The 27,636-nt window shown below is 36.0% G+C and overlaps 2 protein-coding genes across 7 annotated transcripts; one reads left to right on the top strand and one right to left on the bottom strand.

Moving 5' to 3' along the window:
* Positions 1 to 81: 81 nt before the first annotated feature.
* On the bottom strand, positions 82 to 9,562 carry LOC132625914 (coatomer subunit beta-1-like). Its single transcript, XM_060340549.1, has 6 exons — positions 9,396 to 9,562; positions 4,217 to 6,287; positions 3,468 to 3,977; positions 2,424 to 2,509; positions 1,109 to 1,355; positions 82 to 419 (listed from the first exon to the last, which is right to left on the bottom strand). Exons 2-5 carry the CDS (start codon positions 6,266 to 6,268, stop codon positions 1,148 to 1,150), a joined length of 2,856 nt encoding a protein of 951 aa, XP_060196532.1. The 5' UTR covers positions 6,269 to 6,287; positions 9,396 to 9,562; the 3' UTR covers positions 82 to 419; positions 1,109 to 1,147.
* A 3,509-nt stretch (positions 9,563 to 13,071) lies between these two features.
* LOC132625913 (DNA (cytosine-5)-methyltransferase DRM2-like) lies at positions 13,072 to 27,045 on the top strand. 6 transcript variants are annotated; one of them, XM_060340543.1, is made up of 11 exons: positions 13,072 to 13,165; positions 13,696 to 13,755; positions 19,050 to 19,112; positions 19,260 to 19,406; positions 19,548 to 19,647; positions 19,732 to 19,775; positions 23,145 to 23,297; positions 23,804 to 23,930; positions 24,250 to 24,341; positions 24,472 to 25,200; positions 26,415 to 27,045. In XM_060340543.1, exons 3-11 carry the CDS (start codon positions 19,110 to 19,112, stop codon positions 26,847 to 26,849), a joined length of 1,830 nt encoding a protein of 609 aa, XP_060196526.1. In that variant the 5' UTR covers positions 13,072 to 13,165; positions 13,696 to 13,755; positions 19,050 to 19,109; the 3' UTR covers positions 26,850 to 27,045. The 6 variants fall into 6 exon arrangements, with proteins under 6 accessions (XP_060196526.1, XP_060196531.1, XP_060196527.1 ...); XM_060340544.1 differs by lacking the exon at positions 13,072 to 13,165 and adding an exon at positions 13,185 to 13,271; XM_060340548.1 differs by lacking the exon at positions 13,696 to 13,755 and having other exon boundaries at positions 13,123 to 13,165.
* Positions 27,046 to 27,636: the final 591 nt, after the last annotated feature.

Here is a 27,636-nt window from a genome sequence, read left to right as displayed (position 1 = left end):
TGACAGATTACCCTTGGAACCCGAGCACAGCTTGTACAAACGTGGAGTAAAACAAGAGGAAGGGATAGTCTGCTGGGGAAATTAACGAAAATTCCAATATATAATATGACACTGGAAACTGAGTTGACCTTTGTTTACAAACAATGGAAATCAAGAATAGGGGGTTACAGAAAGTAACAGGCAAAAGAGTGACTTAAGACCAAATTCATTTAACTTACAACAGAAAGATAAAGCAGCACTCTCTTCCAACTTCTCTACAAAAAAGATAGTCCTCAAAGAGTAAAATGCCTGAATTTCTCGTATCCGAACCTAAAAATAAGTGCAGTAATACAATTTCTACAGGTTTTCTCAATAACCCCAGCACTCCTCCAAGCTACAAATGGGAGATGTGAAGGAGTCTCAGATTCATGTATAATAACCTGCAAACAGGAAAAACTTATGAGAGGTCTCAAAGAAGCAATCCAAAATAAGTGTCGAAACCTTAAATAGCACTTATGTTATTAAATAATACATCACCTGGTCCAAAATAAGTGCCGTTTTAGCCAAACCAATTTGGTTCAAAAAATAAGTACTGGTTTAGAAAACCAAGAAGGTGTTAAGCCGTTAATTGTTCATTTTCCAGATCTAGCCTTGCTCAAATAAATTATCTAAAAAGTCTAAGCATGGATAAAGGTGATTTGAGAAGAGAGAAAGGGTAATTAGTCAAATAGCGCTTATCATTATTGCTATTAAATGGTTTTCTTAACGGGCATGCTAAAACCTTAAACAACACTTAATTTGGGACCGAAGCAATAATATGTTCTAGACAGCTTTTACAAGATCTCCAATTCTGTGAATAATTAACAATAATGTGATGTTTTCCTAGGCAAAAAAACTAGTTCAACAAAGGTTAGCCAATACTTCGACTGAGACTGATACAATTAACAATTCTGATTAATGCCCACAGGGAGTAATATCTAAAACACACTTCTAATATATTAGGTATTTTGTGCCTGTTTTGTGATTTCCAGAAACTGCAGGGGAAAAAGCCCGCCTATATTATCAACGGAACGTATGAAGCAAAAACAAATAACTTGTAAAATCTCTTTAAAGACAGGAAATAGGATACCAGCATTGTCGAGGAGACAGCAATATCAACTTGACAAGATCAACTGCCTCCCTTCTGCTTGAGTGTTATCTTGTCTCCCAGGCTAAGAGCAATTCCTTGTGTTTTGCTTCTTATCCTAATATAACCGCTCAGCTTACCATCTGATTGCTGCTTTTCGATGCTCAAATTCACCAAAGCATCCTCTCCAAACACACTCTTTGCATACAGGTTAGCAGCAAGGAACCCGCATTCATCTTCCAGAGCAGATCTGGAATTATGTATGAAAGCAAATACAGGAAACAACAACACTGTGATCAGCAGCCATGCATCACAAGGAGACACGACTTAAATGACTTGAGCAGCAAACAAGTATTTCTCTTGATAAATCAAGTAACAGGTAACTCCTACAAGCAACTTATCAGTACATCTCGCTACAAATTTGGCCAAGCTTCTGCAAAGCCAGAAGTGCTTATTTTTTTTTTCAAAAAGTGTTTAATTTAGAAAACTGAGGCGTTTGACCGAGCTTTTCAGAAAAAAGTAAGTGCTTTTGAGTAGTAGCAGAAGATGTTTTTCAAAAGCTAAAAAAAGTGATTTTCCCCAAAAGCACTTTTGGAACATTGGTCAAGCACAACGTACTGCTATAATATTGGCAAAAGTGCTTTTCAAATTAATTAGCTAAGCACAAACGGCTACTCTCCAAAGTACCTTTACGAAAAGCACTTCTGACAAAAAGCCCTTTTCAAAATAGCAAATTTTGGAAACTTGGCGAAACAGGCCTTAAAGTCTAAGTTACTTGGACTCTTCAAAAGTGTTGCTGCACCCGTGTCGGATCCTCCAAAAGTCTCCAAAAATACACTACTTTTGAAGGATTCGACACGCACCCGACGACATTTTAGGAGAGTCTGAGTAACTTAGCTTAAAGTGATTGCGAACCTGAAATATCAATATGTCTATCTTCTTAATTTTGTGCAATAAAAGTACGTTCAACAAGAGTAGATGAAAAAATGTTACAATAAAGAAACTGATCTCGAGATGATAGAAAAAGAAACCACCTATTTCTCCTCAATTAGAAGAATAGTGGTGCAAATCCAATTTGGGGAAAAAAAAAAAAAGAAGAAAAAAAAAAAAGATCTCATTTCTTGGTTAGCACAAATATGATTCCTGCAGATGATGGAAGTTATAAATATTCTATTAAAGTAAAAAAAACTTTGACTGGTTCCAACGATTTGCAGCATTGTCACACGCACCATACTCTAGAATCTTGATTGTATTAATATCAATAAGAACAAAATCAGAGATTCAATTTCCATAGTTAGCGAGTAACGAGAGAGCTTACGGTGCAGTCAGGCATTTCATGTTGGTTGATTTGATAATATGGTCAAGAAATTCTTTTTCATCTTGAATGACAGTGTTGACAGCAACCTGCAATGTACAATATTAGCTTGAGCTATTCATCAGTGCATAAAATTATAATTCATGTCTGTTGCTACATCATTTTTGACATTAGGACACAGAACAGTCCACATGAGAGTCCAGTAGCATCAAATGATGTACTCCCTCTGTCCCAATTTATGTGAGGGTGTTTGACTGGGCACGGAGTTTAAGAATGAAATGAAGACTTTTAAAACTTGTGGTCCAAAATAAGTCAGAGATATTTGTGTGGTCATAAATCATTTCATTAAGGTTAAAATGGAAAGTTTAAAGTTGAATTGTTACTAGACATAAAAAGGTATCATTCTTTTTGGGATTGACAAAAAAGGAAAGAGTGTCACATAAATTGGAACGGGGGGAGTAGTTATTTCATCTAACAAGTCCATTAAAAGATCAAGAGTCAAGAACACATTAAAGAAACATATTTGCTAGAAATTTATCATCTTCAGACTACTAATTTCCTAAAAGAATTTTGGTAAACCCACTCGTAGCCCAAATTTTGAAGGCACCCAAAAAGAAACCAGAAATCAAGGTATTTCGTTCATCAAAACAAAAGAGAACGATTTTGTCTCAATTTCTCTAACTCAAAGGAACGGATATTTTATGACATCAAAAGGCTTAGAAATAAGCAGCAGCCAAACAAAAAAACAAAAAAAGAACCATGAAATAATTGTGAAATATTCCTCTGTTTCAATTTGTTTGTCTTAATTTGACTAGCCACAAAGTTTAAGAAAGTAAAGAAGACTTTTGAATCTTGTGGTCTAGAACTAAAGACATGTATAATGTATCAAAATGCCCTTTAATCTTGTGACTTAAACATGCCATGTAGGATTTGAAAATTAAAGAGCTGTCAAATTAGGAAAGAGGCATTCTTTTTTAAAGAGACCAAAAAGGAAAAGTAAGACAAACAAATTAAAACAGAGGGAGTACTAAAAGAATGGCATTCCACCTTGTTTTCCCACTCAAATTCAGCCCACATAGTTCTAAAAGCAGCATCACTGCACACGGCAGGAGAGATATAATCCATGATGTCAATATGGATATCATTGAGCACAACAACAGTCCGCTCGAGCACATTTGAAGCCTCATAGACAATGTTACCGAAAATTACTCCGGTCTCAGTAGAAGACACCTTGATATTAGCTTTTATCTGCTTGCTTGACTCAGGAGCTAAAGTATAATTCTGTGGACGCTCAACGAGCTTAAGATCACCCATTGTTGCCAGTTCCAAACATAAATTCTGAAGTGTCTCTTTGGTTCGATTTATTACGGTTACATCTAGGACGATGTCATAATGATGAACTGTCACGTATGCTTCAGCGTAAACAGGATCACTAAACCCTGTAAGCTGCAGAACCCGGCTTAGCTTATTCGCATCATTATCGTCCTTGACAAATTCTCCAGTGGCACGTTTCAAATCATCCTGGACTTCATCTTCCAACTCCAGCTGGCTCATGCCCTAGAATACATATATTTAGTTAGCACATGGAGAGAGTCACTAAATATAGAAAGTGACACTCTTTTTGAAACAGACTAAAAAGGAAAGTTAGACAAACAAATTGAAACGGATGGAGTATTATATGGATAAATAATATTTTCAGTAAGATAGCAAGTGAAGTATAAGCCAAAACCAGATAAAAGCATCTCATCTGGACTCCAAACACATAAGACATAATGTTTCAGGTAAAAGTATCTTACTCTTCTACTCTTCAAATGGTAGAAATCAATGAGATCATCTGGCTGGGAGTGAGAAATTTGTGCCTTTGCTTTGATCTCCTCAGTCTCTCGTAGTTGTTTCTCAGAAAGCATATTAACAAAACTCTCGCGGCAAGAGCTTAACCAGATCTTCCTAACCTCGTCACCCGTATTACAGAGCAATCTTATGCAAAGAACTATTCTGTCATGAGAATCATTGTCCATTGGCTGAGGAAGAACATATGACTGCCCAAGCTGTAGCATTGAGACCATGATCAGTAATGCATTTGTTGTTGCTTTGTTCACTTCAATTTTTGATGGTTGAACTTCTTCCAGCCTCAGAATGAGCTTAGTCAGTGTACAGGCAACAACTGCTCCCAGGAAGAAATCACCAGTTAGAAGAAGAGATCTCAGGTTTCCAGTGGTTAAAGATCCTTGAACAACCGTTGGAGGAGAGAAAGCAGTTTCAGATGCAGCACTTTGAGTAGCATATGTCCCATCAGCAAGTACAGCTGGTCTTCTAGATGACACAGTAGTAATGGAGTTTGCTTGCTGAGGAGTCTTTTTTGAAGAATCAGTATCTTCACTTTCCTCAGAAACCGAGTAAAATGGTAGGTCTCCAAGGCACGGCTTGATAGTTGCAATGCCACTCTCAACTTCAGAAAGAGATAGACAATACTCTCCAATGATCCAAAGGGCACAGGAACAAACACGTGCTGCTCGAATTTGGTAGAAAGTGTCTAGTAGCCTTGTCACAATGGAAACCCTCAATTTTGGGTTTGTTTCGATAATCTCCCGGACAAAAACGACCACATCCATTGCAGAAGCAACGTTGCTGTCTCCCAAGAAGTCCATCAATAGATGGACCACAGTGCTTGCCACTTCTGGAAACTTTATGGCACATGAATGAATGGCTTGGATGAGCATTTGGCGGTACTCACCATTTTTCTCAAGCTCACCACTTTGAGTTTTCATAACGTCTTTCTTCAGTGAGAGAACAACCTCATTGATATTCCTGGGAGTGATTAGTTCAAGCACAATGTCGAGTGTTTTTCTCCGGATATCAAGGTTCGGGCTGGAAAGTGCTCTAAGGACATCCATTATCATATCAACCATGACATCTTTATGCGAAGATTTCAATTCATTCAGTCGATCAAGCACAATAAGCTTAACATTGTTGTCACTCTGAGATTGAAGAAGTTGACAGTAGGTGTTGGCTGCAGCTCTTATAGCACTTGGGGCAGAAGATAAAGAAACAAGAGTTGAAGCACATTCATATGTAACAGCAGCAGAAGGGGCAGTCAGCAATGATATAATAATCTTGATATACTTCCCTTTCTCCGCTTTGTTTGTCCTGCAAACTTTTCGAATCAAATCCAATACAACCATCTGAAGTAGCTCGCCCCATTCAGAGACTCTATCAACATGAGTGAAGAGATAATTGATAGCACGCTCCTGAGCACATTGGAAGAGCATCAGAAACGCATTCCTCTTAGCTGATAGATCCTGCTCAGTGGTTAGGAGATTCTCAATCTTCTCTGGTGCATCTATCAGGAGCTGCTCACCATGTGGGAGCTTGTAAACAGACATCACAGCAAGAATTGCGTTCCTCCTCACATATGGATGTCGGTGCTCTAAGTTGTTCATAATAGATGGAATTAGAGGTTCAATTATATCAACCTCATTCAGCCTGCAAAGAAATCTCAAAGTAGCTCCACGAAGGTACTCATTGGGATGCTGCAAATTATTCCTCAAGTTCTGGCAGATTAGGATCATCTCAGGCAGCACACGCCCCTTAGAATCTGTCTTATCAATGATCTCCAAATACAAAAGCAGCAGCTTTTGAATTGTGTGATCCTCCGAAGGCAAGACATATCTAATAATAGTAATAAAGAGCTGAGGTAGGGTTTCTCCATTCAATAAAAGCATTATGGCGTTCTTCATAGCATCAATCTTGGCGGGGACATCATTTCCTTCAAGTGCTTCTTTGATCTCATTGGCGAGAGCTGGTGTACCCTTGTCAAAATGTACCAGCAGTGAGCAGGACTTCTCCATTTTATTCTAGCTACCTTACCTGAAATTAATGTGTCTATTCATAAATTTCGACCTGACAATACCTTTAGTTACAAAAGAAGGAATAAAGTCATAAGAATCAAGAAAAGGAGTCCTAGTTTTTCTTCTGTAGGGCCAGTTAAATTACTACAGCGAATGCTACATCAAATCTGTGAATGCATCTATTTTACAAGGAGAACAAAAATCACAAAACTCTCTGAAAGACCGGGAGAAAAAGCACGAAATGAAATGCAAGATAATTAAACTCTTAACAATGCTCGTCTGATTCTTCGACGATCGAAGAACTGACACCCTAATACCAGATTCAATTTTATTAAGAGCCTGATCAACACTAAATTACATTATGGGAGTGGAAACAACAACAACAACATACCCAGTTGAATCCCACAGTGTGGGGTCTGGGGAGGATTAAGTGTACGCAGACCTTACCCCCACCTTGGAAGGTAGGGAGGTTGTTTCCGAAAGACCCTAACACAACAAAAATGTGATACTGAATAAAAGAATTACCCTTAAACAAGGATAGAAATGGTCCACGAATTACTACATGCAAGTTGAAAAGATCATGAAAAAACACACTACTCTTCTGATTCAGCCACCTAATTTAGATCCATAAATTCATCGAAGTAGCATAACTGAACACAACCTAAACCAACAAATTCCTAAAGTTCGACGTCAACCCAATAAGCAAAGACAGATACAAGATGAACCGGATAAAGAAACTCGAGCAAAAAACACAACAATGATGAAAATTGAAAGTTTGATGTCAACCCAAAAGTAAATCACAGATACAAGACGACCCAGAAAGATAAATCGAGCAAATAACACAACTAGGACGATAATCGGGTGCATGATCAAACTAGCATAACTGAAAGAGACATTTACCCCTCAACCATCAAATTCCTAAAGTTTGATGTCAACCCAATAAGCAAAGCACAGATACAAGCTGACCCAGATAGAGAAATCGAGCAAAGAACACAACTAGGACGAAAAAAATGATCAAAATAGCATAAAAACGAGACAACTAGACGTAAACCAATTCCTAAAGTTTGATGTCAACCCAATAAGAAAATCGCAGATACAAGATGACCTAGATAGAGAAATTGAGCAAAGAACACAACAATCAGTTGTTGATCAAGATAGCATAATTGAACGAGACATTGAGCCCTAAGCCATCAAATTCCTAAAGTTTGATATTAACCCAATAATCAAAGCACATATACAAGATGACCCCATATAGAGAAATCGAGCAAATAACACAACTAGGACGAAAATCAGTTAAACACATAACTGAACGAGACATTGAGCCCTAAATTATCAAATTCCTAAACTTATAACATTTCCTTTCGAGTACCATTTCAACAATTAGATTCAAGGACAAATTTTTTGCGTCAACATTCAAGTCCTCTAATCGTCTAGGTTGATTAAGAGTTCTGATGGGATCCGATGCGTTAGTGCTGGTCTGATCACATCCAAATTGCATTGTGAATCGATCCCTAGTCCTCTGGGTAAATAGCTCAACATTCAACCAAGTACAACATTCAAAATAGCCCCAAACCATCAAATTCCTAAAGCTTGATATATACCCAATAAGCAAATCACAAATACAACACGACCCGGATAGATAACACAACTAGGACGAAAATCAGTTAAACACATAACTGAACGAGACATTGAGCCCTAAATTATCAAATCCCTAAACTTATAGCATTTCCTTTCAATCACCATTTCAATAATTAGATTCAAAGACAAATTTTTGTGTCAACATTCAAGTCCTCTAGTCGTCTAGGTTGATTCGGAGTTCTGATGGGATCCGGTGCGTTAGTGCTGGTATGATCGCATCCAAATTGTATTGTGAATCGATCCCTAGTTCTCTAGGTAAGTAACTCAACATTCAACCAAGTACAACATTCAAAATAGCCCTAAACTATCAAATTCCTAAAGCTTGATATTTACCCAATAAGCAAACACAGATACAACACGACCCGGCTAGATAAATCAAGCAAATAACACAACTAGGACGAAAATCAGTTAAACACATAACGGAACGAGACATTGAGCCCTAAATTATCAAATTCCTAAACTTATAACATTTCCTTTCAAGTACCATTTCAATAATTAGATTCAAGGACAAACTTTTTTGTATCCTCTAGTCGTCTAGGTTGATTCGGAGTTCTGATGGGATCCAGTGCGTTAGTGCTGGTATGATCGCATCCAAATTGTATTGCGAATCGATCCCTGGTCCTCTAGGTAAATAACTCAATATTCAACCAAGTACAACATTCAAAATAACCCTAAACTATCAAATTCCTAAAGCTTGATATATACCCAATAAACAAAACACAAATACAAGATGACCCGGATAGATAAATCAAGCAAATAACACAACTAGGACGAAAATCAGTTAAACACATAACCGAACGAGACATTGAGCCCTAAATTATCAAATTCCTAAACTTATAACATTTCATTTCAAGTACCATTTCAACAATTAGATTCAAGGACAAATTTTTGTGTCAACATTCAAGTCCTCTAGTCGTCTAGGTTGATTCAGAGTTCTGATGTGATCCGGTGCGTTAGTGCTGGTATGATCACATCCAAATTGTATTGTGAATCGATCCTAGTTAACTAACTCAACATTCAACCAAGTGCAACATTCAAAATAGCCCTAAACCATCAAATTCCTAAAGCTTGATGTCAACAAATCACAAATACAACCCGGCCCGGATAGATAAATCAAACAAATAACACAACTAGGACGAAAAAATCAATCAAAATAGCATAAAAACGAGACATTTAGACCTAAACCATCAAATTCCTAAATCTTGATATTAACCCAATAAGCAAAACATAGATACAACATGACCCAAATAGTTAAATCAAACAAATAACACAACTATGACAAAAAAATTCAAATTTTTATATCAACCCAATAAGCAAAACACAAATACAACCCGACCCGGATAGATAAATCAAACAAATAACACAACTAGGACAAAAAAAATTAAATTTTGATGTCAACCCAATAAGCAAAACATAGATACAAGATGACCCAAAAAGATAAATCATCACACATAAAAGAGAAATTAAAGAATTAACATATGATATTTACCAGATCGAATACAGAAAATGTTGGATCAAAAGTGAATCTTGAAAGGTAAAAATTGGGTGTGGGTTGACAAGTATAAAGTATTGGGTGTATACTGCTCAGATCTGCAAGATCCAAAGAGAGAGCAGTAGAGTGTTAAAGTTGTAACGAGCCTATAGAGAACTATAGTAATAAGAGGCCTATTTTGGTAAAAAATATGATAAATAAAATGGGAAGAGAGAAAAAAAAAAAAAAAAAAAGGATAGATTGACTTAACCAATTAAAAAAAAAACATGAATTAAATTAGATTAAGGTCTGTTTGGAAATTCTTTCTATTGAGTTAAGGGTTGATCGGAAAAAGTCTCTCTATCCTCCCCATATATCACATGTGAAATTACACTGAGTATGTTGTTGTTATTGTTGTTATCTGTTTGGAAAGTCGCATGGTAATTGAATTGGTGTAAATACTAGGTTAGTAAATACATTGTATTATGATGATGTATTTATTTATCATAACTTAATTATAGTGTAATTATAAGATTATATTTTGGTTGCACAAGTATAATTATACAGTTAAATTGTATTTTACAAACAGAAGTTCATGAATAGATGCCTCGCGAAATATTAAAAAAAAAAAAAAACTGATGCAGACTCATAAAATATTTGATTGCTTATTATCGTCACATCCTTATTTAGTGCTTGCACTAATTCATCCACAACACCATTCAAATATATACATATACACACACACTCTTTCTGTCCCAATTTATGTGGCACACTTTATCTTTTAGTTTATCCTAAAAAAAAGTCATATTTCTATATTTAAAATAATTTAACTTTATGAGATGATTTACAGCCACACAAATATCTAAAGCTTATTTTGGACTACAAATTCAAAAGTCTTTTTTTCTTTCTTAAATTTCGTGCCAAGTCAAATCGTGACATATAAATTGGGAGGGAGAGGTACTTGTTATATGAAAACAAAAAATGCATTTCATAAAAAAATAGATACAATTCTTTTTTATAATTTTTAGGTTTCATTTATCATATTTAGTCATTAAAAATAATGTGATATCCTGGTATACGATGTTTATTAATTTGACTTATACGGTATTATTTTTCCTCTTACATTTATAGGTGTATTGAATAATTATTTAGGCATTTGATTTATAGAATTCATGAATATTTCAATAGGTGGTTGTTGTTAGAATGTTGTTATGTCACGTCATAGAGCCAAGTGATGGGAACCCGATGCACTACTCGATACGAGCTAATCAAACTCGTATGATGTATCCCGATCATATGCATGGAAACCAAATTAACTTAGGAAACCATCTAAAAATTTTATAAATTTTCAAATCAATCATGAAACGTTTAAACTTCAAAAACCATACATGAATCATTTCATAAGAACGATGAAATCAAAAATAAAATAAATATCTTTCCATGTATGTCATGCACAAACCCATTAGTGCAACCCAACACAACTATTTACTGAGCCTCTATACAACGAAATAGAATTAAATTCTTCGGACAATTCCCAATATAGAAGAGAAGAAGGAACATATTAGCTACCATAAAATAAAAGTGGTGCCTCGATATATGTCTTAGGAAGAGCTCCACCCTAGCACTGGTTGCGTTATGTGCCACAGTAATCTCAAATATGAAAAATAGAAGAAGCCAAAAGATGATTGAGTACAATATCGTTACAGTAATCAATAAGTATCATTGACTCTCTTTCACTTAAAGCTAGGACAAGACTTTCTTAGGAAACCAATGCAAATATCATGTGATATTAAAATATAATACTTTATATCAAATCGCAATTTCAACATTTGAACTTAAAAGCCGAGTGTCAAATTCATTTCAAAACTTTATAAATCTTCAACAATAAATGCACAAGTCATTTCTCAAACATGATTTAAATAAAATCATAAATTTCCACTTCAATTGGCTTTACTCTTGAAATCATTTCGGCTCCTTGGGCCGATTTGTATTTAGATCCTCTATTCAACTAATGTCATGATCATAGAAGAAATAGTAAACTTCTCCAAATATTAATTGTATTTTTTTTATAAACATAGTATTTTCTTTTTGGGGTAACTAACTGATTCCATTAATCACTAGAGCAACCTTACAAGACCATAGCAAAACCTAACACAACCTTCTATCTTAAACAGAAAAACCTATAAGTGGAAGACCTATATAATAGCTACACCAGCATAATCAGAAAACATAACTCTGGAGCATTTGTTTTACTCCAGCAGGTGCTCGAACCTTTGAAATATAAGCCACCTACCAAACATTCCTAAACCTTTTCTCAAAAACTCTCAAGTTCCTTTCCACCCACAGCGCATACACAGTTTTAGCAAACACCATCTTGAAACTTGAAATATTGAAATGAGAACTCGAAAACATGGAGAGATTTTAACGCATTCATAAATCGCTGTACAGCAAAATTATTAAAATTTATATATAAAATAGTTCAAAATAATAGTTAAAATATAACATATGATTTTGCTAGTTATCATAAATAAAAGGTTACATTTTAAAAAATTATAGTTGGGTTGTTCAAATGACTAAATAAATTAGGTTAAGTTTCTATTTATCATTAGTTATTACATATACATAGCCTGTTGGTCCTATTTTTTTTTGTAATATTTTTTTAATATCTTGAGATAATATATTTCCGCTTACTTAGCAAACACTGGAAATAAGCGAGTAAACTATTTTTTTTCAAATAAATTTTTTTTCTTCATACCAAAAACATGTCGTCCAAGGACATTTTTGTAGAATCGAGCTTCATGTGAGGGCAAGATAGTAGTTTATTTATCACTAGAAACGACATAAATGATCCCTTATATCTGAGGGTAGGTTCAAAATAATAAGTATGCACTAAATAGTTTTGATGCTTTGAATTTGCCGCAAGTTAATAAAAATGGTCTTTTATGTTTGAGGATAGGTTCAAAACAGTTCCACTTAACAGTTTTGGTTCTTTAACCTACCCTCAAACATATGAGACCATTTTTGTTAACTCACAGCATACTTAATGGACCAAAACTGTTTAGTGCATACTTAGTAGGCGTTTGGATATGCGATTTGGAATCAGGAGATGAAATCAGTGTTTGGACATGCGTTTCATCTCTTAAATCGTGATTTGAAATCCCAAATCATCCAAAATGGCATGATTTGGGGTTTCAAGCCATGATTTCAAAATTTTAAAATATAAAACTTGATCCTTAAGTTTATATTTTGTAAAAAAAGACCCATAAGTTGGTAGATATTTTTAACAATTACTCCCACCAACCATTTATCAACCTTTATTTATGTCTACCATGTGAGAGAATTATATTAAAGAGTAGTTACATTACTATTCATGTAAAATTTTCTTTTTTATTAAACTAAAATATGATCAATTGATATTATACTTTTTAGAAAGACCTTCTAGTAGTATGAATTATAACTTGCTTAGTTGGTAATATTGTATAAGAATTGAGAATATTTTAATAATTTTCACAACTTATTGAAATTTTTATGTCTATAAAAAAAATTACAACTTAAAAAATTCATATTGCTCCTAGAACATGATTCCAAATCATAATTTCATCTCATAATTTCAAGTTCAACTTACCCTGAAACACATGGAGTTACTTTTGTCGTTTTCTCTTATAAAAATATCTTGAAGAATCCGTCTTTTTTTTTTTTTTTTTTTTTCTCTCTCTCAAAAAAAAAAAAAAAAAAAACATAGCAACAAAACTCCAACAGCAACTCTTCTCTCTTGATCTTCACACCAGGTATATGCTTAAATTAAATTTTCAATTTTCAATTTTCAATTTCTTAAATTAAATGCTTAAAACTCAGCAACATGACTTAAAATTTTCATTTGACCGTGCAATTCAGGTTATTTTGTAGCTAAATTCATGTTTGTTTTCATTATTATTCAGATTTACTTAAAAAAATTAGCTCATATGTGTTAATTTTTTTAAAATTTTTTTTGTTGATTAGTTACACTACATATATAATGTCAGTGTATACCTATTTTTGTTGAAGTTCAGTGTTAGATTTTTTTTTTTCAGTTTAATTTTTTAAAATTCTGACATGCAATGTGCTTCAATTAGTTGAATTAAAATAGCTAATATATATATATGTGTGTTTATTTTTTGTTGCTCATTTTTCCCTATAAATATAATTTCTCATTTGACTCTGCAATTTCAGGTTATCTTGTAGCTCAAGTTTTGCCCTAATTTTTCTAATTTGATAGCTTAAATTCATGTTTGTTTTCATTATTATTACAATTTACTTACAAAAATTAGCTCATACGCAGGGGCGGATCTACTTGGGGGCCAGGGTGTTCACCCGAACACCCTCGACAAAAAATTACAGTGTATATTTAGCGTGTTAAATTTTTTGTTGATTAGTTACACTACATATATAATATCAGTGTGTACTTTTTTCAGTTTAATTTTTTTAAAATTCTGACATGCAATGTGCTTCAATTAGTTCAATTAAAATAGCTAATATGTGTGTTTATATTTTGTTGCTCAGTTTTCTCTATAAATATAATTTCCTGCAATTTCAGGTTATCTTGTAGTTCAAGTTTTGCCCTAATTTTTACAATTTAATGGCTTAAATTCATGGTTTATTTCATTATTATTACGATTTACTTACAAAAATTAGATCATATGTATTAAATTTTTTGTTGATTAGTTACATTGCATGTGTAATGTCAGTGTGTACCTCATTTTGTTGAAGTTCAGTGAGATTTTTTTTTTTCAGTTTTATTATTTAAATTTTTTATTTCTGTTGGATCAAACCCGTGGAGTACATTAGAGTGATCAAGGACATGTATGAGGGAGCCAAAACCAGGGTAAGGACAGTAGGAGGGGACTCAGAGCACTCCCCAGTTGTGATGGGGTTGCATCAAGGATCAGCTCTTAGTTCATTTTTATTTGCCTTGGTGATGGATGGATTGACGCGACAAATTCAAGGTGAGGTGCCATGGTGTATGCTTTTCGCGGATGACATAGTCCTGATCGACGAGACTGGTAGTGGAGTTAACGCTAAGCTGGAGGGTTGGAGACATACCTTGGAGTCTATAGGGTTTAAGCTGAGTAGGACTAAGACAGAGTACTTGGAGTGCAAGTTCAGTGAAGCGCCTCAGGAGGTTGGCGTGGAAGTTAGGCTTGGTACCCAGGCCATCCAGAAGAAAAATAGTTTCAAGTATCTTGGGTCTATCATGCAAGGCAGCGGAGAGATTGACGATGATGTCACACATCGTATTAGGGTAGGGTGGATGAAATGGAGGCTCGCTTCCGGAGTGCTATGTGACAAGAAGGTGCCACCACAACTTAAGGGCAAGTTCTACAAAGTGGTGGTTAGACCGACTATGTTGTATGGGGCGGAGTGTTGGCCAGTTAAGATCTCTCACGTTCAAAAAATGAAAGTTTCCGAGATAAGAATGTTGAGATGAATGTGTGGGCACACCAGGAGTGACAGGATTAGGAATGAAGCTATTCGGGACAAGGTGGGAGTGGCCTCGGTGGAAGACAAGATGCGGGAAGCGAGACTGAGATGGTTTGGGCATGTGAAGAGGAGAGGTACGGATGCTCCAGTGCGGAGGTGTGAGAGGTTGGCCATGGATGGTTTCAGAAGAGGTAGGGGTAGGTCGAAGAAATATTGGGGAGAGGTGATTAGACAGGACATGGCGCAGTTACAGCTTAGCTAGGACATGACCTTAGATAGAAGGGTTTGGAGGACCCACATTAGGGTAGAAGGCTAGTAGATAGTCTCGTTATCCTTCCTTATTAGTAGGCGCGTCTGTTATTTCCTGTACTTTGATTATTCTATCTTATCTGTGTCGCTTTCGTTATTTGCATTTCCATATCGCTTTGAATTTCTTAGCCTATCTAACCTCTTTTTATGCTTTTCATTGAGCCGAGGGTCTTTCGGAAACAGCTGTCCTACCTTGGTAGGAGTAAGGTCTGCGTACACTCTACCCTCCCCAGACCCCACGTTGTGGGATTTCACTGGGTTGTTGTTGTTGTTGTTGGATCAAACCTGACATATTCACGGTTGCTATTCATTATTATTCCATTTTACTTACAAAAAATAGCTAATTATGTGTTTATTATTTGTTGCTCAATTTCTCTACAAATATAATGTCTCTCATATTTTGGTTTCGTTACTTCAGTGTGTTAATTTCTATCTGTTGCTTTCGTTTTTTTTTTCAATTTTGGTGTTTTTGATTTTTGAGCTCTCTTTATCTTCTCATTTGATTGTGCAATTTCAGGTTATATTGTCTCTCAATTTTTGCCCTAAATTTTCTAATTTGATGGCTTAAGTTCATTGTTGCTTTCGTTGTTATTCCGATTTTGTTGCAGAATGAAATTTGAGCTAAAATCTAGCTTAAAAACTAAGCTAAGCTAAAGCTATATTAAGAGAACTAAAAGATGATTTCCATTGATAAACTCCAAAATGGTTACACCAACAAAATATATATACTAAAGAACCCTAGCTAGCTAATGGGTCTAAGAGTAACTACTCCCCGTAAAATGTTTGTCTGGTTTTGACTTGGCACGAAGTTTAAGAAAATAAAGAATACTTTTGAATTTTGTGGTCTTAAGTTAAAGATATGTAAAATGTACCAAAATGCCCTTTAATCTCGTGGTCTTAAACATGTCATGTGGAAAGTTGGAATTTAAAAGTTGTCAAAAAAGGAACGAGACATTCTTTTTGAAACGGGCTAAAAGGGGAAGTAAGACAAACACTTTGAAACGGAGGGAGTATTACACAATGTTATCAAAAGCAAAAAACGCAAAAAAGCTCTAAGGTCCATTGGGGCTTAAGCGCAAAATGAAAAAAGGCGCAACTGGAGAAAAAATACAAATTCATATGTTTAGTCCAAGATTAATAACTATAAGCATGAATAACAAATATATGGACAGAGAAGTTGAAAAAAAATTGCGATAAAGTGAAATATCAATTGTTTAGTGTCGCCTCCTCAGGAGACGCTCATTGGCAAGGAAAAATATGTCTTAGAGCCTTGATGAAGACGCTGAAGTGCACATTAAGCGAGGCGAAGCGCTCAACACGTTTTGAGCCTCGCTTCAGGGCTTAAGCGCGCCTTTGACAACACTATTACAATAAGATTTGGGGTAAAATGCATAATGAAGGAACTACACATAAGGGGTCTGAATGTAGTTAATGAAACTCGCGTCCTCTTTCCGAAGATCAAGCTTCCAACAGTTGTACTGCCACCAATTGCACCCGCCCCAAGCATTAGCTTATTTCCATAATATAGCACCCAAATTCATATTGCATCAGATTTCCTTACAAAAATAGCTAATATGTGGTTTTTTTTTGTTGCTTAGTTTCTTTACAAATATAATTTCTCACATATTTCGGTTCGTTACTTCAGTGTGTACAGTTCAGTGAGATTTTCAGTTTTATTATTTGAAACTTTTATTTCGTTGGCTCAACCTGACATGCATGTGCTTCAATTAGTTCGAGTTGTTTGGACATGCATTTTACTTGAAATCTGTGCATTTGCTGGGTAGAAAATTTAACAAACCTATTGAATTTTTTGGATGATATGAGGAATAGGGGACTAAACTGTTTGTTACCATCTCAAAAAAAAAAAAAAAAGACTGTAATACTAAACTGTTTTGTACACCTTACAGGACTGGTTGGAATGAAATTTACTTTATTTGATAAAAAATAATTACACAATAAGCATCATTTTTATCTGAGAGGTCTTCAACGTGACTCACCTAAAGATTGATATCTTTTGAAATTAGGAAGGTATATTGCAATAGATAGAAGAAAATGATATTTGTTAAAATACAACAAAAAGAATACCCAATACAGCTATAGCTGATTACATATAATGAGAAGAACAGACACAAAAAGATACCCTGCCATAGCTATGATTATGAGTTTATAATCATAATCTAGGAGTAGTGTTTATAGATATTCGAAGAAAATGTACAGCATGGGAGGGGGCGGGAGATGAGAGTTAAATAAGAAGATGCAGAATTGTATTTATACTGTTGTGTCTGTATTGGCATTGTCCCCTTCTTGCTGAAGGTATGAGGTTATATTTGTTATCTTAAAAGGATAAAAAAATTTATTAGATGATAAATAATAGTTTACACCAAATCTACATGCCTCCCCTTTATCTAGTTCAAATTAATGTGTCTTTTAGCGACCATATTATGTGGAAATATTGTTTTTATTCTCCTTTTCAATGTTGCTCTTGGAAAGTGCCAAGATATATTATTGGGACACTTCGCTACATGAATTAGGAGGTTAGGATGCGAACTGAATGTGCTAATTAATATTTTCTAGTAAAGGTTTAGATGCATGACCTTAGATAGGAAGGTGTGGAGGACCCACATTAGGGTAGAAGGCTAGTATATAAGTCTCGTTATCTTTCCTTATTAGTAGGCGCATTAGCGCATTATAATTTCTTGTGCTTTGATTTATGTTATTATTTGCTACTTTCTGTACTTTGATTACTCTATTTTATCTGTGCCGCTTTCGTGATTTGCATTTCCATATCGCTTTGAATTCCTTGATTATCCTGTTTTACTGTGTCGCTTGCATTATTTCATTGCAATATCGTTTTAAATCTTTTAACCTTATCTGACCCCCTTTTTATGCTTCTATTGAGCCGAGGGTCTCTCGGAAACAGCCATCCTACCTTGGTAGGAGTAAGGTCTGCGTACATTATACCCTCCCCAGACCCCAAGATGTGGGATTTCACTGGGCTGTTGTTGTTGTTGTTGTTTAGATGCATCATTTGAACCTTGTCTCACTCTTTTTACATATTGAGGAAAATAGTCAATCTCTAGAAAGTGCGGATACCAAATGTATGATTGTTTGATACGTTTGACAGTGTGACAAGGTTCAAATAAATCATCTTAAATACAAAAATGATGCAACATAACAGTATCAGGTCGAGATTTGTGCATGGGATCAAGCCCGGAACCAGACAGGTTTAGAGCTGTGCACGACTAAATTGATAAAAGAAAAATGATTCTTGTCATTGATTGCATCAAATACAACCTGTTTGAGGAGGGCTTTTAATATAAATTTTGGATGAGTTGCAACCTAAGTTGAAATCAAATATGGACTTAAAGACACAAATAATTTGAAATTATGTGGGTAAGACCCGGATTAAAGCATGAAGGATTATCAAGTGAAAACATAGCGGGCATAGTATTATCCTTTATTCTAGCGTCACAAATAATTAACTCATCTGTCAACATTAAAATAATGATTAGAGTGCATGCTAAATAGTATCAGGATTTAAAAAGTTATAATACTGAATAGTACATATTTAAATTTAGGAGCAAAGTCATTTTATCAAACAAAAAAATAAATTTAGGAGCAAAGTCTCTTTGTTTCCTTCCAATATTTTAGTGAATGAGATTGGAAATTTGATTCTGTCTTGTTGTTGATTTGTTAGAGAAGGTATCCAGAATATTCTTTGGAGGTTGTGTTTTGTTTCCAAAAGGAAAGAACATAAGTGCAATCTCTTCATGTCTTTATGTCAAGACATGAAGAAACTTTTGTTTTTGAGTTTTCTGTGTGAGATTTGATGGGCTAACTTTTGTGATGATTGTCCTGTGGAGCTTTAATGGCAGTTATTCACGTTTACCTTCTGGTGTTATGTAGGGTGCTCAATTATTCTTCTTCCTGAACAAATTAGAGTTCTATTCAGGCTTACCTTGAGAAATGGTAAGTTTCTCTAGTACTGGGCAGTTGTTTGACTTCCTTCTGGTCGTACAGATCAGAAAACAAAATATATGGTCCTTGTTTATTCATATTTTTGATAAATGGAGGAAAAACATTTATACTTTGTACTTCTTGTTCAATCCCGTGCAGGACAAAAATCTTTCTGAAGAAGACAGTGACAAAATTGACTGGGATACTGAAGATGAATTAGAAATACAAGAAATACAGGAGGCAACATTTTCTTCATGCAGGGATATAGGAACTACTGGACAGCATGCTGTTATTGGTGATGGGGAGGTAAATGCTTTAAACCTATATTGATATCTACTGGTCTTTGTTGTCAAGGGCATCTTTTTTGAACTAAAAAAGAAATGTAGAAAATAGTTCATTTCATTGCATCTCAACTTGTGGTCTCTTTTGGTCTTCTCTTGCGTGAAGGCAAGCTCATCATCAGGATCTTCCCTGTCCAAGTTCATTCAGCAGTTTGTAGTGATGGGATTTCCTGAAGAGTCTATTGCAAAAGCAATAGAGCAAAATGGTATTTGAATATACCAAGTCTTTATGCAACTTAAAGTTCGATTTTTCGATTATGATATTTATGTTTTTTGACTTGGGACTGCAGGAGAAAATTCAGACTTGGTGCTGGATGCTCTTTTGACATTCAAGGTGCGTAATGTCTACCTCATTGTTTCCAAGCTGGTTATTTTAGATTTTGTAGTGGAGGGTAACTATATGAGAGAGTGAAGATATTCTTGTTCAATCCACCCCTCCTTTGGCAACCATTTTTTGCTCTTCTAATAGTTGCCTATTGTTAAGAATTAGAAAATTATTAATATGCCAAGAACCTATTCCTTGTGTATATAGGAAAAGTTTAGAATCCCTATAATATTGTAAACAGGAATAAGAATTCTTAGGACTTACTTTCCTCTCCTTTTAAGATTACTTCTAAACACTGTATGAACCCCAAAATGCTTGAGGGAACAATCAAGCAATTTATTCCCCAAACTCACTTCCTTCTCTTTTCTTCACATGGTATTGGAGACTTTAAGATCTCAGTAGAGACTCAAATAGCTTCCGCTTATGTATTGCCCGCTCGGTAATTATTTATTCTTTTCTTCTTCCTTTTGGTGTCTATCACAACTCCTATCTCCATTAATTGATGCTCCTCTTCGCGTTCAAGCACTGTTCATCTGTCCGGCGAACGTTTAGGTGCCACTATATCTTCGGTGACGGGTGCTACTACTTTTTACATGACCGGCGCACCCTGTTGAATTCTCTCTCAGAGCCCTCCCTACTTTGAAATTTCTATTATTAGAGCCAAGAGTTTGGGTTTGAGTTCCTAAAATTCTTTCTCCTTACTCTGTTAATTCTCTCCCTCTACTAATGCTTCCTCTAATTCTTTTCCGCTAAAAAAGGTTCTCTTATGTCCAAAAGTTCCTTCACTTTCTCTGTATCAACTAAAAAGGACTATTTCCTTTTCCGGAAAAATCTTCTTTTTCCTCTTCATGATCTCACACCAAAGCAATTTCTTCTTATTCCAAAAATAAATAAATTAATGGTAGTTCAGACCAATGGAACAGGAATCCTACCTTCATCATATGTAAGGGATTGAATACCTCTTTCTATTACCCATGTAATTGATATGTGACAATCAAGTTGCAATACACATTGTTTCGAGTCCATTGTTTCGTTAAAGAATGAAGCATATAGAAGTAGATTGTCATTTTATTTGACAAAAGATTGAGTCGGGGTGCATTGTGACTGGTTTCCTGAACTCAAATCATCATTGAGCAAATATTCTTACAAAATCACTTTGTGGCTCCAGAGTTCAGTATATTTGTGGCATGTTAAGAGCTTACAATATGTATGCTCCAACTTGAGGTGAGTGTTAAGAACTAGGAAATCATTAATATGTCAAGAACTCATTTCTTGTGTATATAGGAAAGACTTAGAATGGTGAAATACATAGCCCCTTAAACTTGTCACAAACTCTCATATAGACACTTCAACTATCTTAGTGACCATATAGACACCTCTTGTTAGTAAAAGTACGTATTTTAAGCAACTGTATATGACGTGGAAACACGTGTGGAAAACAATTGCTTTTTGAGGTTGTAAGATGCAACCCATATCCAACTGCTAAAGGATCAAACTCCTAATTTACCCTTAATTGCAATCCAGATTTTTTTCCCCCATCCTTATTGACCTTTAAGGATGGGAAAGGAGTTGTCAACTCCATAAAACCCTCCACCAATGCCGACGCCATCAACTCCACAGGGACCAGCACCAACACATAGAAACAACCTTCAACTCCACAAAACTCATATCCAACACCGCTGCCATTAACAAAACCCACCACCCAGAAGCAGAAGAAGATTGGATATAATTCTGAGAAAAGTTCCCATTTTAGAAAACTGGAGATTAATTTGAGACAGATGTTGCAATCACAATCCAGAAACTAAGAAACAATTAAAAAGAAACTATGAATCAATTTCCTTAACATGATTTTCACATACGTTCTTTTGGGTCTATGAGGTTCAGGATCAAGTTTAGGCATAAGGGCAGGAATATATTGAACTAGCCAAGGTTTTCAATTGGCAGAGTGAGTTATTGTTATAGAGTATTAATATGGTACTTCGTCGGTGCCGACAGAGACTACAACACTCACTAGTTTTGCTTCAAAAGACCATTATTACTATTAAAAGGTGAATTGTGAAGTAAAAAAATGGAGGGTTGGGAGACTAATCTAATGGGGTGCTTGGACGTAGAAGAAGTTTGGGGAGATAGGAAATTGATATTTGATTTTTTAAATTATTGTATTTCCTTTTTTTGATTATAAGTGGCAATATTAATTCAAAAAATTACATGTCTCGTCATTTGATTTGTCAATTTGACTCGTCATTGGAGCTTACACAATATACCAGCTTCTCTTTGCCTCTTCCTTTGCATCCAAACACTCATTTGCAATAAGTACAACATCTGCAATTTGTCTCCCTTTAGTGAAGGCTATTTGTTTGTCGGCCACCAGCTTCTTCAATGCTGTTTCTACCCTTTCTGCCAACAACAGCATTGAAGCTCTTAGTATGTTTTACTTTTATAACTGACCAGCAATATTTCTAGAAAGCCGTATTGACACCATCTGTGCCGGGAGCCTTTTCTCCTTCACAAATTTTATAACCTCTTCTACTTCTTCCGTTAAGAAATGTCTTTGCGACCATTCACTTTCCTCAACAGTGATTCTGGGACACACAGCTCAGAGTGACGGCCTCCAATTTTCAGTTTCTTTGTACAGATATTTAGAGAAATTCACAATCTCCCTTTTGATGCCTTCTTGTGCTTCAATTATATTATCGTTGATTTTTAGCTTGTCAAACGTTTCTCCTATTAGCATTAGCAATTTTATGGAAAAATCTTGTGTTCTTATCACCAGCCTTCAGCCATAACAATTTGGATGTTTGCCTCCAGAAATCTCTGAGCTTTGCCACCCCTTGTAGTTCCAACGGAATTCCAGCCTTCTCAGCTAACTGATCTTGAGTCAGTTCCCCTTCTTCTCTGTTCAAGCATCTGCAGTTTTCTCAACACATCATCTTTTCTTTTCTCCAAATTGCCAAAAGAATCTCTATTCCACTCTTTTAATTTCTGCTTCAGAAGCTTCAGCGAGGATAATACATAGTCGGGGATACTTACTAGAAAAGAGGCCCACCATCCTTTTACCAACTAGAGGAAGCCCTCTGACCTCAGCCATATTGTCTTGTACTTAAAATACAATTTGTTTCCCTCCAATTTCCACATTGCAACATAACTGGGATAGTTCTTGAACATTCTGTTTGATATTATTGAATCTGTCATCCCACCCTGCTTTTTAACAAGAGCCTATCTAATCTTGATGCCGCACCAGAATCTTCCCCTCCTGTCCACGTGACACCTCACAGTGAGGTCAATGAGCTCTAAAATTTCATTGAAAAATTATGATATTTGCTTGCATAAATTTTAGCAGTATTTAATCATACGTTTCGTGTGTCTTGGATATTGCAGGTCATTGAAGACTCTCCTGAAGAACAGCCCACGGCTAGCCCTCAGCTGGAGCCCAGCATTAGTTCTGATGATAGCTATTCTGAATACACCGAGAACATTTTGGATGATGTTTATGAGGAAGATTGTTGGTCCTCCGACTCAGACAACTGTATAGTATGTTGTCCTCGATCATACACCATTCTCCATTTTTCTATTCAGTGTCTTAACTGTGGCGTAGAAAATAGTCCATCTGGTTTGTCTTTGTTCAAAAGATACTTTTGGTCATTTTATGCGAGCGCTTTTTTGATCTCTGTAACACGTCATTGTGTATTATTCAATGTCAGTTATAGTATTTTTGAACACCCATGGCTTCTTCTTCTACTAGATTTAATGAGTAAAATACGAGGTGGTTTAGTTTTACAGATTTGTGGAGAACTACAAATAAATAGAAGGTATCTGTGGTTTTTACAGATTTGTGGAGAACTACAAATAAATAGAAGGTATCTGTGGTTTTAGACTTTCAGTAGCTGTCTTTGAGAGTCATCAGGTTCTTTGGGGGAAAGAGAAATAATACCTCTTTTACCATATAAGATGTTTGTTGGTCCTGGATTCTGTTATGAATTGTCTTGGCACAAATATGTAAAGCTTTTCTAACGTTTTGCTTTTACAACACGTGATAGAATCCTGCTAAGCAGTGCTACTTGAAAGACGAGAGCAGTTCTTTGTCTGAAAAAGAGCAGACTTTATTATCTCTGGCAAATATGGGATACCCAGTGGAAGAGGTTTCCATAGCAATGGAGAGATGTGGTGCGTGTATTACATTATGTTTTGATGTCTACATTAATAATGTTATCTAAATCTTATATCTGGTTAGACATTTAGTTTGGCTTTCGATATGCGTTCATTATGCTAATGTTTTATCATTGGCTGAAGAAATCTTATTCATGCAAGTTTTGGGGTAGATGCTACTAAGTTGAGTTCCTTGTTATCTTTGTATCGATGTTGTTGCATTTAGAACAAAATCTACTTATTGACGCTGCAACATTCCCGAATATCTTTTTAGAGCTGCACCACCTAGTTTTGATTTCCTTTCCAGGGAATTAATGTTCTCTTCACAACTTTCTAGGTAAAGAAGCATCGCTTGCTGAATTGACCGATTTCATCTGTGCTGCTCAAATGGCAAGAGCAGAAGATCCCTATCTGCCAGAAGATGTTAAGGTCTGCTTTCCCCTCACCATATTTTTTGAAATGGACTCATGTGAATTAACAGTCTTTTCAACTTTGTTCGCAGTTATAGCTTCAAATTATCATTTTTCATAGAATTGATGCCTTACTTCCATTGTGACAGCCAAAACTGAATCATATATCAAATGGTAATGGTGGATACAACAAGAGGAAGATGTTCAATCAGTTGTGCAAAAGCAAAAAGCAAAGGACTATCTTTGATGAAGAGCCCATTAGTTTGCCCAACCCTATGATTGGATTCGGGGTTCCTACAGTATCAGTTCCAGGAACTGTCCGAAGAACTCTTCCAGAGCAAGCTATCGGCCCCCCTTTTTTCTATTATGAAAACGTGGCTCTAGCTCCAAAGGGTGTGTGGGATAGAATTTCCAGATTCTTGTATGATATTGAGCCGGAGTTTGTCGACTCAAAATATTTCTGCGCTGCTGCAAGAAAAAGGGGATACATTCATAATCTACCTGTTGAAAACAGATTTCCTTTGCTTCCGCTTCCCCCACGTACAGTTAATGAGGCACTTCCCCTATCAAAAAAATGGTGGCCATCTTGGGATACACGAACTCACTTAAACTGTTTGCAAACAGCCATCGGGAGTGCAAGATTGACTGATAGGATCAGAAAAGCTGTGGAGGACTTTGATGGTGAGCCACCTATGAGGGTGCAAAAATATGTTCTTGAACAATGTCGGAAGTGGAATTTGGTGTGGGTTGGAAGAAACAAAGTTGCTCCTTTGGAGCCGGATGAAGTTGAAATGCTATTGGGGTTCCCGAAGAATCATACCAGAGGAGGTGGTATAAGTAGGACTGATAGATACAAATCGCTTGGTAACTCATTCCAGGTTAGCCTAACATTCTCTCTTTTGATTTTTACATATATATCCAAGTCTTGTTTTCAACTCAACCACACCCCCCCCCCCCCCCCCCAACCCACCCAAAAACCGCCATATAAACTCGGGTCCTTTTCTTTTGAAACTGGTAACTTAGTATTCCTCAGCATTAAGGATATGATGGCCACCTCCAAAAAGTTGCCTACACATAAGAAAGTAATTACATTGCTCCTAGAAAATCTACCATCTGTACTTCATCATCTAGGCCTTGTTGTTTACACCAAAAACCTAGAGATACAATACAATTACATATAATCTTCTGAATGGAATTAAATTTATCTTCAAAAATTCTATCATTCCTTTCCTGCCAAACAGTCCACCAGATGCACTGTGGGACTGTTCTCCGCCACTTCTTTTGACTTCTACTTGCCTCCCCTTCTAATCCAGCAGTTGAGGAGATCTGCTGTATGTTCTGGCATTGTCCACTCTTCCTTGCTCAAACAGTGGAATAAACTCCATATCTGTGCTGTGAACCTGCAATGCAAAAATAGGTGATGGTTGGTCTCCTCTGCCTCCTGACATAAGACACACCTGGAGGCTATACATGTGCCCTTTTTCTGTAGAACTTCATGAGTAAGGCAAGCCTTCTTGGCCACCAACCATGAGAAACACTTATCCTTAGTTGGTGCCATAGTCTTCCAGATGTAGTTCCAGTGGCCTCCGTCCCTTTCTGACCCCTCAGCTAGAGCTTTCTTGTAGATTCTGTTGGCTGCAAACTGACCATCAGTGTTGTGACTCCACTCGATGGTGTCAGGTGCAGTGTTGGTGCCTGTAAAGGTCCCCACTACACCAAGCAAATCAGCAACCCTACCCATTTCCCAATCATTCAGAAGTCTTCTAAAAGATAAATTCCATCCCAAGGGTGATTAAAACTCTTCTATTGTGGGTGCTACATAACCTCGGCAAATGTTTTAGAGCTGGAGGCATTGGCTGAGTTTCTTAGTTATTTACACTCACTGTAAAGGTTATCTTTTAGGTGTACTTCCGTCCAGCTTTTTCTTAAAGTTGGCCCCCTCGTTACATCAATAATATTCTTTCAGTTACTTATTAGAAAAATAAAAATTTGGGTTTGCAAGTAGGGAAGCAACTCTTCCCTTGACTTATTCAATTTCTTTCCCTTAGAATAATTTTTAACATGATACTGAGATCATTGTTATTATCATTAGGTTGACACGGTGGCATACCATTTATCGGTGTTGAAGGACTTGTATCCAGAGGGTATCAACGTCTTATCACTCTTCTCAGGCATTGGCGGTGCTGAAGTTGCTCTTTACCGTCTCGGGATTCCATTAAAAAATGTGGTTTCTGTGGAAAAATCTGAAGTCAACAGGAATATTGTGAGAAGCTGGTGGGAGAATACTAGTCAGAGAGGCAATCTTATAGATTTCGATGATGTGCAACAGTTGAATGGAGACCGTTTGGAGCAACTTATTGATTCGATTGGAGGATTTGACTTAGTGATTGGTGGAAGCCCGTGCAACAACCTTGCAGGCAGTAACAGAGTGAGCAGGGATGGGCTTGAAGGCAAAGAGTCGTCTCTATTTTTTGAGTATCCTCGAATACTGGACTTAGTCAAGACCATAATGTCTAGACATAGATAGTATGACACAAATTTGTTCTTGGTTCAGATTTAGATATCCCATTCCTTTTTCTTGACATTGCTTATGCTAATAAATTCATTCTTTGTAAAACTGAAACTACATACTAATTGCAAGTCTGCATGGTGCCGGGCTATCTTACTATTCAGTTGATAGAATTTTCCTGGCCAATAAAGTAAACGTGATTGTTTTTGGTTTAGCTATTTCGAAAGCATGTTTTTAGAACTACTCAATGATTTATAGAACGAGCATTTAGTGTAGCTTAGTAGTCGTTCGGTATGCGGGATGAGATAAGCAAGGATACTTCTACATGGGATGGTAATTCCACCCTTTTAGTACAAATGGTGGGACAAAATAATTCCGGGACTAGTTAATACTCGTTACCGAATGTGGGATAAAATAATCCCTCATCTCATTATAAAGGGATTATTATTCTTCTTCCACCAACCGACGGCATAATAAAAAAAGAGAGATGCATGGACTAATTATCTCTAAATTAAAATATGAAGTGATGGGCTAGGCTGCTAACAGTAAGCTCCTGTGTATTTGCCAAAGGTTAATTACCTTTCTTTTTGGTTTCCTTCTTTCTTCGGAGAAAGATGAGCTGATAGACCGTTTTAAAACTCAATTTAATTTACTTACATTTCATTTTTCCCTTTTTATTTTCCTGTCATGACCCAAAATCGCATACAATCTACGATTCATGTATTTTATGCTGTTTAATTATTTTAAAAAGCGAATCAGACTTGACTATACAATTTGGCTCTAGGCTTGGTTTGACGAAATAATT

The sequence above is a fragment of the Lycium barbarum genome, chromosome 2, assembly GCF_019175385.1.
Source record: "Lycium barbarum isolate Lr01 chromosome 2, ASM1917538v2, whole genome shotgun sequence".
In the NCBI taxonomy this organism is placed as follows: Eukaryota; Viridiplantae; Streptophyta; class Magnoliopsida; order Solanales; family Solanaceae; genus Lycium; species Lycium barbarum.
This window is presented reverse-complemented; position numbering and strand designations above follow the sequence as displayed.

Coding starts and splice junctions, on each gene's coding strand:
- LOC132625913 (XM_060340543.1), top strand. Junction 19,776..23,144: donor ATGCTCTTTTGACATTCAAG/GTGCGTAATGTC, acceptor TGGATATTGCAG/GTCATTGAAGACTCTCCTGA. Junction 25,201..26,414: donor CGCTTGGTAACTCATTCCAG/GTTAGCCTAACA, acceptor TATTATCATTAG/GTTGACACGGTGGCATACCA.
- LOC132625914 (XM_060340549.1), bottom strand. CDS start 6,268: ATGGAGAAGTCCTGCTCACTGCTGGTACATTTTGACAAGGGTACACCA. Junction 3,978..4,216: donor ACCATTTGAAGAGTAGAAGA/GTAAGATACTTT, acceptor TATGTATTCTAG/GGCATGAGCCAGCTGGAGTT. Junction 1,356..2,423: donor ATGAAATGCCTGACTGCACC/GTAAGCTCTCTC, acceptor ACATAATTCCAG/ATCTGCTCTGGAAGATGAAT.